Raw genomic sequence first — 14,793 nt, forward strand, 5'->3', positions numbered from 1 at the left:
TGTTCATAGTGTTCAGGATAGAAAAAAAGAAATCAAAACACAATTGCTAACTGCTGCTCATTCAACTATTTCAAAATTAACTCGCTGAAGAAGTTCCATGATGGAAAAAATGGAAAAAATTCTATTGAAAATTATAATTAATGAGGGATGCCAATGAGTCAAATGACTATCCAAGAAAGTCTTTTTGAAAAATCAAAAGGAGGGATAGTGACAAATTTGTGAAACAGATAACACTTAAAGGAAGCCACAGTTGGTCTGAAAAATTCAAAAATCGGCATGATTTGCAAAACTTAAAAATTAAAGTGAGATAGTTAGTGCAGATGATGGTGTAACTGAAAGGTGGATGCTGACCCAAATAAGTTTTCAGTGTAGATAAGACACAACTCTATTGGAAATAAAGTTTTTGATGATGTTGAGCCACAGTCATGCAATACTGTTTAAAAGAGTAAACCACCATTTGACTATGTATTACTATATTTATCTTTTGTACTATCAAGATTTCAGGTTTTATACAATTCTCAAGTACAATGCTAAAAGCTGTTAGACCATTATGTCATATCTGTTAAGGATGCAGGGTACTTTTCAGTCTCAATGTTATGTAAAAATCAACATCTATTTCTTTCAGGCTCTGTTTACAATGTACTTGTTTTACAGATTTTTTGTTGATCTCAGATAATGCAGCACACTTTCTGAACAAATTAGAAGTATTTTAAATATTTTTGAACCTGCTTAGGGGCATTAAAAAAATTACAAAGAAATTGATGCATTTTTTTCCAAAATGCTTTCTCAAATTGAGGTACCATTTAATCCAGTGTTATGCATTTGAAGGAGACCAAATTTTTACCAGATACGTGTGACATGATGGCTGAGGTACTAGACCTATTTAATTCCACCCATTATGTACATTACCAGGATAAAAAAATATCACATCATACATTTTAATTTTATATAATTTTTTTCCTAATAAAAATGTTATTTTTTCTATAATTTAGTTGATTCTGCAATAAAGCTTAGGTCTACTACATACGTATGGACTATCGCAAGTTACAGAAAAAAATCAGAGCAATGCTTCATGAACTTCAGGAAATGTTTGTACGTCAATGCTGAAAAATACAACTTGCGGAAAATTTTGAACGAAGAGATGAGTCCAATTTAACTGTACCTCGGAACATTCCTGAAGCATAGTCTTCATCCTGCAGCATTTCTTCATCTGCAAGCTTCCTCTTGGCATTCCTTTTAGCACTTCTTGCTTCTTTGTAACTTGAAGAGCAAATCTTTCAGCATCATGCACCCATTGTCTGTCACACGCAAGCAATTGATCTTCCATATCTTCCATACGTGGCTCTAGCCACATTTTATGCCTAAATTTCTCAGGACTTCCAACCTTCCTATCACTCAATCACTGAAACATATCACTGCATCTAGTACACCAACTGTTAATGTATTTAGTTCTACAAAAAGAGTCTTGGGTAATCTTTCCTATATACAGTGGTTGAAACTTTCATTTATATTCTGAGTGCCCCCTGAAGACATGTACTAAGCAAAACAGGGTCACTCAGGTCTCTAAAAATTGGTTTCATTTCATTCATAACAGGCTCAGGAAGAGAATGCTTATGATGGTATATTTGACCACTTTCTTTTTCTTTTTGGTAACGACACCAAGAATCTGCTCCTTTAGAGCAAAGTCCGTGAGCAGGGTGGTCATCTGTGGACAACTTATGAAAGTAGGTGGCCCACACAGCTTTTCTCATTGCTGTAACAACATTCAGAGGTGCAGTTTGTCTAATAGCCATTCCATAATAACTCTGAAGGAGTTCTATTTCAGCTTCTGCCAATCAGCCTGCGCCAGACGGAGATTTTCCATCAGATAGCAACTTTCCTTTCATTTCTCTTCATAGCTTCCTCAATCTAGCACCCATCCTTTTTTGCACATATCCACAACACTCCACTTTTGTTACCAAGGTATCACAATAAACATTGAACTCATTAATTTTAGTCAAAGCTTCAGAGTCTCCATCACCTAGGTACTTCGTATATCTAATGTAATAAACGGGCACCGACCTCTGAAATATCAGAGCTCCAGCACACTCCATACCTCCACTGTAACCATCATAATTCTTAGAACATCGATGTTAAATATGTCCTTCAGTGTTACCATGGCAGGTGTGGCAGTACTTAGATAAGCACTCAACATCAACAACTTTTCCATTCTCCAGAGAAATAACACTTACGACACCATTCAAGGAATGTCGTTGATGTTGCCTTGTCCCATCAAGTGCAACAGCAATGTCCCCGGTTCCACTAATATTTAGTTTATTCTACTTCATGTTTCACAGATGCTTTAGACACAACCGTCAAGACATCTAAAAGTATTTTTATGTACTTGCTGAACCTCCTGGGAGGAGCAGGAAGGTCCATCAAACCACAAAATGTTTCAGCAGCCTTTTTTTCCTTTTCCTATTGCACGCATTGTATGCACTAACTTCAAATTCACATCATATGAATTATGCACAATATTCGAAGTCATTTTTAGGTAGATTTATTGCAGGATCTTCACAGACCAACTAATTTTGACTCTCAACCCTTCCTGCTACTTTGTTGTTCAATTATTTCCAGGCAGCCTACACCATCACATTGTTTACATTTTGCCACTTCCAGAACGACCAATCCACTACAAACAGTGTCATTGTTAACACACAAATTTGAATCACCAGGAGGCGTGCCAGCCTTGCCGCAGTGGATACATCAGTTCCCGTGAGATCACCAAAGTTAAGCACTGTCTGGTGTGGTTGGCACTTGGATGGGTGACCATCCTGGCCACCATGTGCTGTTGCCAGTTTTTTGGGGTGCACTCAGCCTCGTGATGCCAATTGAGGAGCTACTCGACTGAATAGTAGCGGCTTCGGTCAAGAATACCATCTTACAACCGGGAGAGCGGTGTGCTGACCCCACGCCCCTCCTATCCGCATCCTCCACCGAGGATGACATGGCGGTCGTATGAGTGGCCTGAAGACGGAGTGGTTTTTTTTTTTTTTTTTTCCCTTGTGTCCCTCCCCCATCCTATGGCATGTGGGAGTTTCTTCCCTGAAGAACTGATACATAGGTTACTTTCAACAGTGTGGCTTGGTTTGTTTGTGAACTGGTTACCTGGATTTCCCTTTTATTGAATTTCTTGATGCGAGCATAGTTCATATTTATTGCACACTAAAGGATATGTACTTTTCAAATATATGTAGCACTTGGGCAACAAAAATTCAGTAACAAGTGAACAAACTACTTCAGTGAAACAAAAGTAAATACTAGCAAAGATAATCATTTACAGACACTAGAAACCTGCACTGTTACCAACATATACAATGTATGATACGTGTAATTGCTGGAAACAGAAAATTCACAGTTCTTTTCGAAATAATACTGGTTTCTGCAACAGAAATAAAGGAGGCATGGTGGCGTACATGACCGTAACTTAAAATTTGGTATATATAGGTCATTTTTCATTTGAAACCCTATAATGTATACAGCAATGTAATCAGGAAAGACTATAGAATTTAATAAAATCATAAAAAAATTTCGATTTTCTACCATTTATAAGTACCCTGTATCCTTAAGGCAGTCCAAAGCAGGTAAACAAGACTAACACGTCTTTAAGATGCAACTGTCAAAGACTCTAGAAGTCTTTGGACTGCATTAATAGATATGACATAATAATGCTCTGGAGTGGCATAAGAGCCAAAATCTAAATAAGACAAAAGATAAATACACAAAGCAATACACAGTCAAATAGTGATTTACTCTTTAAACTCTATTGGAAGTGAATGCCTGAAAGAACCTAAACTCCAAAATGTAAAAAATCTGCATAAGGTGCTAAAAGACTTATAAACTTTGCTCCTTTATGCTAATGCTGCAGGTGACATTAAGCTGAAACCAATTTTAGTATAAAGATGTTTTGGATAATGCTCCAGGACACCTGGTTAATTTATTCGAATTACCTGGTGATGTGGAGATAGCATATCTTCCGAAAAATACGACAGCTCTGTTCCAGCTGATGGATCAGGGTGCAATTGCCACTTTTAAGTCTTATTATTTATAAGGGACTTCAGTAAAACAATTTTGCCAATGTACAACATCAGAGATGTCATAACCAACATTAGCAAATCAGGGAGGAATTGAAATCAACCACATTGAACCAGGTTTGGAAACAAATCTGGCTAGAACGCATATAAACTCATGAAGGTGATTCTCATTCAGAAATTTGACAAGACATACTGAACTACGGAAACTATCTTTTAATTTTGAGAATTTGGCACTCTAGATGCTGGCAGAGAATCTCTTTCAAACAAGGAACTATTCCAGTTAGAATGAGCATTTGATAAAGAGCCAGAACCTGAACCTGCTGTGGGCCAGTAGGTAACTACAAAAAAACTTGTGAAGTGCACTTTCTTATTTTCAGCTGGGAGTGAACATCTTTTTTTCAAAATGTTCCCAGTGAAGAAGGCAGTGCTAATGTGTCTTTAAGAGCAAACTCAGCCATTGCCTGTTACAAAACATTGCTAAAAGAGGCAGAAAGCAAAGTGAAGCAGACAACTTTGAAACAGTATTGTAAATTGATTCAATCCACAAAAAGAGGAAAGTGAGGATGTCTGAACGTAATAGTGTAGTGATTCTTTATGTTAATGTTTGTCACTAGATTAAAACATTTGTAAACTTTTTTATTGTAGGTGGTATGCATTTGTGCTTATGATTTTTTACGTTTGTTTATTATTGCATTTTTTGTATTTTCATTTTTAAGAAAGCATTTTTATGAAATAAAAATAGTAAAATGCTTTGTGAAGTAAAGACTATATTTCTTTGCAAAATATGAAACAGATCCAGTTAAATTTGTGTGGTTTCTTTTCAAAATTGTTGTTGTTATAAAGCTTTTCGCTTTACGACCGACTTTCACAGAATGCATCTAGGCCATAAGGTGAGGTATAGGTGTATTTTAAATGATTTTATTGAACTCTTCGTCTCTTTCATAGGCTTTTGGACCTTTTTTGATTCTGTGATCTTTTATTTCTAATGCTTTCCCTATTTTTGAATCCAGAAGACTACAGAAACTATAATCTGTTTATGTAATTCTTTTTAGTATATAGTCAAGACAAGATGGTTGCATGTTTTGTCAGAAAATGATATGCACGGAAAATATACACCTTGCTGTTGCCATTCTCAATAATTATTTTCAAAAATTCAAAAATATCTTGTTGCAGGGCTGAAAGTATTTGCAATATGCTGAATGGTCATGGTTGGCCAGCCACATGGATAAGCAGCAACAAATCACAGGAAGCTCGCCTCGAGGCAATAGCTACACTGCGCGAGTTCCGGAACCGTATTTTGATCTCTACAGACCTGACAGCACGTGGCATAGACCTAGAAAATGTTAATCTAGTGATAAATTTAGATTTACCATATGATAGTCTTACATATTTACATAGAATTGGTAGGGCAGGTAGGTATGGGTCTCATGGAATTGTGATTTCTATTATAGCTGATGGTAAAGAGCTTGAGGACTTCCAGAAGATGTTAGGTTCATATGGTGGGGAAAGTGCATATGTTTATAAGCTTACTTTGGATCATTTAGTATTAGACTTATGGGCTTACAAGATGGATGAATTTGAAAAAATTCAAGGAACTGTTGTTAATAATGAAAATGACAAGGAAACAAGAGCTACAGTACAAAACTCCTTCACCGGAAATGCCACAACTGTTGTCAAAAATCCGTGTAATGCAGATGTAGGAGGATGCAACAAAGAGGAGTCAGTAATGCTGGTTAAATGCGAGAATCTGGATGAACCGATTTCTACTGCCCATGTTTGCGTGGATGGGAATAATCCAAACATTTCTGAAGAAGAGAGTACAAATAATAAAATTGACAGAATTGCTAAAAACCTGCTTCTTGATCGAAACAGTAGTGATTGGTTAACAACACTTGAGCCATACAATGAACTTGTACAGATGGGAAACAGTGAAGTAGTTGAAATATCACTAAAAAGAAATTGTTCTTTGAATCTGGTAGAAGTGACTAAAGATCTTGAAGCATTATTGTCAATGATTGAACAAAAGGCACAAGTAACATTCAGTGAAGCCTTCGAAAATTGTAGAAATCTTCAAACCGAAGAGCTACTGAATGATTTGTGTAAAAGTGGTACATTTGTCCTTCAGGAAGATATCAGTAGAAACAAAGTGATTTCAGTGGGGAAAAGTCAGAATTACTCTAGTCAAAACAATAAAAAGACAGAGAATAAGGAAATGTCTTATCCATGTCACATACCTAAAACTCCATGCAATGATACATTAATTCTTAGAGAGGAAGTCAGAGAAGATGAAATGGCTACAAAATCGGAGATCCTGAATGGACAAAATGTGATGAGTAATGAAACAAATAATTTTCCATTTCCATGTCATGCTTCTGGCAGAAAAGTTAAAGTTAGTGGTGTGAACCCAAAATTAAGTAAATTGCATCAGGAGGCTCACGCTAAAGGATATCCTAATGGAGATGTGAACTGTGGTCCTGAAGTGAAGTGGGATAAATGTTATAAATATATTACAAGAAACAAAAAGAGTATCACCCAAAACCAAGGTGTGAACTCTCACAACACTTACTCAGGGATAAGAAAACCTGATAAAACTAACTGGCATTATTATCTTGAAAACAATACTGTTGCCAGCAAGAGATTGGGCAACAATAGTAAAGGTATTCCTTTTGATAATGCAGACTGGCACAAGACATGGAGAGAACAGATATATAGGCAGTATTTGCAGTATGTAGAATACTTCCAGTACATGATGCAGCAAAAGTACATTTTCCCTTAAAGCACTTTATGCTGTGAGGCTTAGGAAGTAAAATGTTGGTAATTTTGAGATATTTTGTATATTGCATATATGTATAAAATGTACAAAATGGGTTTTTGATGTTAATTTATTTAAACTCCTGATATTGAAATACAGAGATTTGGTACTAAATAGTTTCACCTTCTCTTAATTATGGATGACCACACATACAACTGTGTGACATTAACCCTGTTTTATATTTGTTCCATTGGTCATATGAAACTGACATCCATTTTTTGTTTAAAAGGCTGGGCAGAGGCCTGTTCTCTCCCCACTTGTTGTGTAACTTTCCTCAGTCTCACCACCCTCATATTCTCACTCCCTCTGAAATTTCTAGCAATACCTGGAAATGCATTTTTCACTGCATCTAGCTACAAACATAGGTGTTTCTTGAGACTCCAAAACTTGAACAATTGTGTTCAAGAAAATTCAAATCCAGCCTGATACCAGCAGCATTTAACACAGTACACTGGTTACCTATTAACAAACAAAATAATGTTTTCCAATAATGTGAGAAGACGTGTGGTACTGTACTGCAGATGCAGTGTGGTACTGTTTGGCTACCTTTTTTAGAAATTTTACTAATTATTTTTAATGTCATTCATATACAGTTTTACAGTTACAGATGATTATAAAAACGTGGAAGTACCACGGGTTAAGTCACCGTATCACCCAGCTAACAGCTGTTTGTAGTAGAGAACAACTTGTATACGTGAGGTGGTGGAATATATAAGGATGTCGTAGTGCTGGAGAGGGGGAGGACTGCTATCAGAGAGCAGAAGCCTTTATCAGTTGCCAACTCTGCACTGTACATGTACAAGGCATGTTAAAAAAATGGAAGATAATTTTATTTGTCTGTATAATACATAAATGTTATCCCCTTGAAGCTATTCTCTATAAAACTTTTGGAACTCTATCTTTGGAATACCTTTTAGCTCTCCCAAAGATTCACTTTTAATCTCATCTATGCTTATAAAACAATGGCCCTGTAAGGTTTTATTTATTTTTGACAACATAATAAAGAAACATGATACCATTTGTGGCAAGTATGGAGGTTGGGACATCATTGGGGGGTATTATTGTTGGAAAAAATTCACGAAAAGCAACAAAATTTGAGCAGGTGCATTATTGAGGTGCAAAAGCAATGAATTGTTTTGCCAAAAACACCCTCCCCACCTTCCCTCCCTCCCTTAAAGAAAAGAAAAAGTCCCTCAGATGCTTAGCGCAGTCAGTGAGCTTGTAAGTAGTATTTCTTACTGGTCATTACACCTTCAGCCAATAACTCATAGTGCATATTGCCACTAAAATAAAAAAATAACCTTCACATTTGATTGCACTAATCGAGCTTTTCTGTCTTGCTTCCACTGAGATGACTGAGCCTTGGTTGTGATATCATAACCATAAACCCATATTTCATCACCTACGTGACATGTTTCAGTAGCTCTGCTATAGGTATTGATGTCATCTAGCGACTCCTGAGCAATGTGCTTTCATCGCTGTTTTTCTTTGAAATTTAACAAGGGTAAAAGAAATTTTGCTGTTGCACATTTCATGCCCAAAACATCCCGAAAAGTCAAAGCTATTGATATTTCAGTGTCATCAGCAACTTCTCCAATTGGGATTTGGCGATTGTTCATAATCATTCCTTTCACTTTTCCAGTGATTTCGTTGACTGACAACATGCTGGGGCATCCAGAGTGATTATCATCAACATCTTCACGGACTTCTTTGGAACACTTACACCATTAGTAAACCCTTGTTTCTGTCGTAATAGACTCATGAGAAGTAGTATTTAATGTTTCTAAAACTTTGCTGCACTTGTAGCTTAGGCTTTGTGTGGAGTGGGGTTGTGCTGGTGTGGGCTCAATTTGACAATGAATTTATTAACAAAAAATATTATTCTTGACAGTATAGAAATGATAACAAAATTTACAGCCCAATACAGTTCTTGGAGGCTGGGCTAAACAAGCAAAAAACAAAGTAAAATGTCTTTAGCATAATGAATACAAAATTCAAGCAGAATTTCTTTAAAGTCAGTACCGCCACTACACTGTTTTTTTATTTGCAGTGTTACATTTACACAATCATGATTTTCGTTTTAAAGTGCCATTATCAAGTGTTTTAATGTTATACAGTGCCTAAGATGGCATACTGTTGTATTTAAAATACACTATTAGACACATTGTCTAAGGGTCAGTATTTCTGGTAAAAGCCTACTGCTTTGTTTTATCACTGAGTATGCCATCTTGAGTCAGAAAGATTGACCCTTAGACAATGTGTCTAATAGTGTATTTTAAATATGACAGTATGCCATATTAGGTACTGTGTAACATTAAAACACTTGATAATGGCACTTTAAAGCCGAAATCATGATCATGACTATGTAAATGTAACACTGCAAATAAAAAAAGTCTAATGGCGGTACTGACTTAAAGAAATAAATTATGACTGTGGCCTCACATTATGAAAAAATTATCAAGTAGAATTCACCCCCTACATAGAATTGAGCTACTAACAGTTTACAGTCTGTATGTAGGCATAAAAATGACAATAAAATAACTTCTGCAATTAACTGCAGGTTAACCAACTAGAAGACAACTTTCTGATTTTATTGGGGCTACTTACATTAGTACTCGACTAAGTAAAGATCTGTGACAACTCCAATTACAAACTAGTCACCATCAGTCATCTACAGGACTGCCTATGAAAACTTCTTAATGCAATTTTCTGTGTAAAATGACATACGAAACAGATCACTCTAAAAGGTATAACAACAAGATAACTTTTGATACAACAGCATCAACAAAATCATAGCATAATTATATGCAATGTGGGAGTTGTTTTGCACTCTTTTGAAACCTTATTAAAAGAAAAATTTTAAGTAAACATGAATAATTTTATTTTGCTGTTTTATTTATCTTCCTTTACCTTTTTTCTTCATACTTAATTTTTTTCTGAAAAAGGGAACTTAAGAAAACAAACACTCATTTTTCTCTTTATTTTCTGCATATTTTGTATTAAAATTTTAGGTAAATGTGAATTACTGTAACTACACGAATTTACCGTAAAGACTTACTGCCGTTTACTTTTTTATTTTCTCTTAATTTTATAATAAAATTTATATTTTTTGCCAATTTTGTATGACAACCAGTGAGCTAGAAATTAAAATTTGGGATAGTAGAAGGAAATTGTTAGTACATGCTGACTTCCTTAAAAGTAATCTCTATGAATCTGGGCATACGAATTCACATTTTAAACTGAATTATGCATTTTAGTGTATTGTTTGAAATTCTGATGCTCTTGGAGTATCTTTTGATGTCCTGTTTCTATTTTGATGTAATGTAAGATCTCTTAACATTATATTGGTACAAAAATACAGGCTTCCTGCATTATTGTAGCTGTGCTCGCACAGTAACGCCTGTTTCCTGCCCGAAACAAAACTATTTCTAACAGGTTGCTGCAAAATACTGCGAATGATGATGGTTGTGAAAAGCATTACTTTCACAGTGAACTTCCTTTTACGCAAGATTAATTATGTTAAGTGTGTGAATGTGCAATCGAGTCTTTGAATCACGGAACCTTTGACTCTCATTTAAAAAATAACACTTAGAGGACCAGCCACTTACAAGAACTTCGTGCCCAAGAGACCAGTCATTTCTGTCATTATTTAAAATTTTACTTGAACGTTTGTGTGATGTATCTTAAAGTGTAACATGCACAAAAAAATTGTATGTGAAAGCTTAGCTTTTCTTGTAGCTACAGTATGTATATTAATTTAAACCATTAATTTTTTCCTGTTTGTGTGTTCCCGCTACTTACCAGTGGTGTTGCTATCGGCTGACTACATCCTGTGTCCGGCTGGCGGAATCACATGACATGAGCTGTGATTGACTTACAAAACGCATTGCAGTCTCTATTTCAATGCTCCTGAAACTGACGTGCTGAGTTTGGTGGTGACTTACAAAATGCATCACAGCCTCGATTTCAATGCTCCTGAAACTAACGTGCTGAGTTTGGTGGGATTCGACTTTATACGTAGGTAATTCGAAGATATGAGGCATAATGTAAAACAAAAATATGCAGTATACATATTGCTGCACACCAAAGATCTTTCCAAAACACTTTTTTTGGGGGGAGGGGGTTTTGTTTTCTAAAGTGCCGGGAAGCTCTGCACCAGAGTATACAACCTTAACCATTGACAGGATTGATAAGTTTTACAAGTCCAGGGGAAAGTATATTGTCACTTAACACAGGTCCGCCCCCGGTAGCTGAATGGTCAGTGCAACAGAATGTCAGTTCTAAGGGCCCGGGTTCAATTCCTGGCTGGGTCGGAGATTTTCTCCGCGCAGGGACTGGCTGTTGCGTTGTCATAATCATCATCGGTTCATCCCCATCGACACACAAGTCGCCAAAGTGGTATCAAATTGAAAGACTTTCACCCGGCAAACGGTCTAGCCAGTGGGAGACCCTAGTCACACGACATTCACTTAACACAGAAAACGTGTGTGTTAGCACGGGAAAAGTGCATTTTTAACTGGGAATTCCGGGATTATTTTTTCCTTGTTCACTTATACACTCTGATCTGTGAACATCTTACTGAATATTTTTGAGCCCAAGTTATTCAGATGTAGACCATCTTTGGCAAGACACTTTGCACTTAGAAATTTGGTGGAATCAATGAAAATGATTCCTAATTTATTGCACTCTATTTTAATATTGCCATTTATTCTCTGCACATAACTATCACCCAACAATCTCCTGTACACAATGCCACTTATAATTATTCTGGAATTTGAGTAGAGTCTTCTGGCTGTTCAGATGAGGTTCCTTGTGTGGTTTAAAATTTCTTCCTTGCTGTTGTTTCAAAGCGAATTTGTTCGTACATGAATAAAAACACCTTTTGGATGTCTGTTATGCTTATCTGCTGTATTTTCTCTTTTGTTTAAGACTTTGTTTAGGTGTGTGTGCAATTGATGCGTCCCGATTCCTGGTCAAATGTTGATTTTGGTGTTTGGAACGACTATGTTTTTCTACAATGAGTCTCCTATAATAAAAAATTCACTTTCTGTCTTATTATAATGCTGGTTCACTTACATCCGTTTGGTTCTATTGTATCTTCAGTTTCTTTTCCTTTCGTAATGGTGGCTGTATTTTTTTGTGGTTTGTCAGTTGTCACTCCGCGTATTTGCCGATGTAGGTCCATCTAATACTGGAGTTTTTTCCCATACATAATGTTTTTCACGTTTCAATGCAATATTTTCCTGCTTTAGCAACGTCAGTTCTGCTTTCAGAGCACCAATGACGCTTTGAGGAAAACAAATAATTTCATCTTTAGAACTTATTGTTGGTGCGGATGTTAATCGCGCATCTTCGTCACTTATACAGTCGAGGCATGTCCACTGAATATCATCATTCATAAATTTCATGCACATGTTTGCACACTTCTCGTGTAACCAAAAGTGCACTTAATGCACCGAATTCCTTTGACTACATGTTTTTTACACTTTCTGCATGAAGAACCATTTAATTTCACCTGATTCTGGAGCATCCTATCACCATACAATCCTACCGGCACTATGCAAGAAGTAGTGTATGAGCAGTGTTACCACAGCCAAGGAACCAAGACATTATAAACTGATAACACACTTTGTTCTCTTCTTATATCAAAATTTAACACAAATTCTGTGATCTATTTTTATAAAGAGTAAATAATAGCCAGAGCTGCCAACTCTCGTGTAACCTTTTTGACAGCTTGACAGCAGTCTTAATATTCGATTTTGGTTGATACTGTACAGGTATCTTTCAGACATAGTTATCAACAGAACAAAAATCTCTAACAAATCGGAATAGTTCACCGTATGAAATTTCAAAATTCTGATTATTTTCTGAGTAAAACTCATGCTCCTGTGTGTGATTTGTTTCATAAATTACTACAGTTTTTATTTGACCTTGTGTAGTTTTAACCCAAGTTACATTAAATTCCACTGAACAATTGTTACCAAGTTATGGTTTTTATGTGTTTGTGAATCAGAACTACTGTTCATATTCCAGCAGAAAAAAAAACCATTGACAGGCATGAAACCCATGACAGGTGCAGCAGACATCCACCGTAAGTGGAAAAACTGAAGCAAAGATAGCTTGTCTGTAACAAGTTGAGAGCTAACCAACATTAGTGATTGAAAGATTGTATGGGCACTAGAGTAGTGCATCTTTGGTACAGCATGAAAAGTGTGAATCACCTCCCCCAGCTATGGTTTTTAATAATTGAAGTGTTCGCTCAAGTTTTATGGTAATCAGGTGAGTGAAAGGTATTCTTTATATCAGACAAGCAGGTCGATATAATTGAACTGCTTGCATAAACCAAACTGCACGTTGTATCCTGTATGTAGGGAACTATTTTCATGATACAAAGTTACTCAACTTTACCACAGTTCATTTATTGATTTTTGGCAAGTTTATAGTTCATCTGCCTCTCTCTCAATCCAGCTTCACTCATCCTGCATAGCCATATAAGTCAGTTCCCTTAATTAACGGTTTCACAGTACGAATGTTTCAATTACTTAGCTATTTCATAAGAAAGTCTTTAAGATTACTTCCTATATTCAACTTCCATAAACTGTTGCCTAAGAAATTTGTCATGCGCTGTTAATGGCCTTTAACCATAGACGTATCATTCTGCCATCATCAGACCGCCCAAAACTAGCAATTCTACACACTTCTGCTTCGTGAAATTATTTCCCATGAATATTCAATCATGAACATGACTTAAAAACTTCTCCTTATCACTTTTAAGCTCATTATACTTTGAAATTAACTTTTGTCTGAACTTCTGGGCTCAGCCCCGATCTTCAGTTTAATCCACCGATGGACTCACTAAAGTATCTTGAAAGTGTACACAGTGTACCTGGCATTCCCTTACAGCTGGTGTGTAACTGTGACTTCTAGAACCTTACAGAACATCACTATATCACAGCTATTGGAAAAAGAGCTGCTAATGTGGACCTTTGGTGAGTACCTTTATGAGAGCCATGGAGAGAAATTAAAAAAAAAAAAAAATACTTACACAGCTGTTGCAAGTGTGTAGCTGAATTTCTGAAGTGAATTGGTTGGAAATTCATGTTTTTTGCAGATACAGGGGATTGTGATCTGCTACTTGTTAAATTAATCTGCTGACTCCTATGAGAAATGCTGTCACCATGAGAACTACAATGAATGTATGGGGTGCAAATATGCTTCGACTGGAAGTATACCGGGTATTTAATTCGCTTGTTATTGTATGCTACCTGCAGTTGTGAGACATTGCTAGAGGAGATATTCATTATGGTGTCCATTAATAATAGGGCACTCTTCTATTCAATGTCGTAAGGTGAAGTGGCCAAGAGTGTGACTGATAGGTCATGCCCAGGTGTGAGTACCGAAGCGCACAGCCTCACTTCTCATTTCTTCCACGACCACGCCAGACTGTCTGAGCACAAGGGGAAAACTGTGCATGCAGCACATTTAAATGGCAGTGCAGTGGTTTTATATTTCACATTAATCGACAACATAGGTCACAAACAAAACAAATTTTCAGTATTGCTTAATTATTTTTGGTGCACTTAAGACAATATAATTTCTGTCTGGTACAAACTGTTGGCATACAGACAGATGCAGGCAAACGAATTATCTTGCAGGCCAAACAGTTACAATTTGACATACACAGGGACACTTTTAACTGAAACGCCAAACAGTCTTGAAATCAGCTCAGAAACAGATGTAAGATTGAAAATGTTCCCAAAATCTTTATAAAACTATCCTCGCAATTCTTTCAAGGCCAGAATGAATTCTTGAAACCTCATGTTTTCTTTAATACTAGAGAACTTAGAGAACTGGACTGTTTTGTTAGAATGTATCCCTTCTACAATGCAAAATCAGGAAGAAGTTACT

General features: G+C 36.3%; 1 protein-coding gene across 1 annotated transcript in view; it reads left to right on the forward strand.

Moving 5' to 3' along the window:
- Positions 1 to 7,940, forward strand: part of LOC126253144 (ATP-dependent RNA helicase CshA-like) — a 79,451-nt gene extending 71,511 nt beyond the window's left edge. The window contains exon 5 of the mRNA XM_049954288.1: positions 5,247 to 7,940. Within this exon, the coding sequence (XP_049810245.1) occupies positions 5,247 to 6,849 (1,603 nt within the window). The 3' untranslated portion in view covers positions 6,850 to 7,940. The remainder of the gene's footprint in view (positions 1 to 5,246) is intronic.
- Positions 7,941 to 14,793: the final 6,853 nt, after the last annotated feature.

This window comes from Schistocerca nitens, chromosome 4 (genome assembly GCF_023898315.1).
Source record: "Schistocerca nitens isolate TAMUIC-IGC-003100 chromosome 4, iqSchNite1.1, whole genome shotgun sequence".
Classification (NCBI taxonomy): domain Eukaryota; kingdom Metazoa; phylum Arthropoda; class Insecta; order Orthoptera; family Acrididae; genus Schistocerca; species Schistocerca nitens.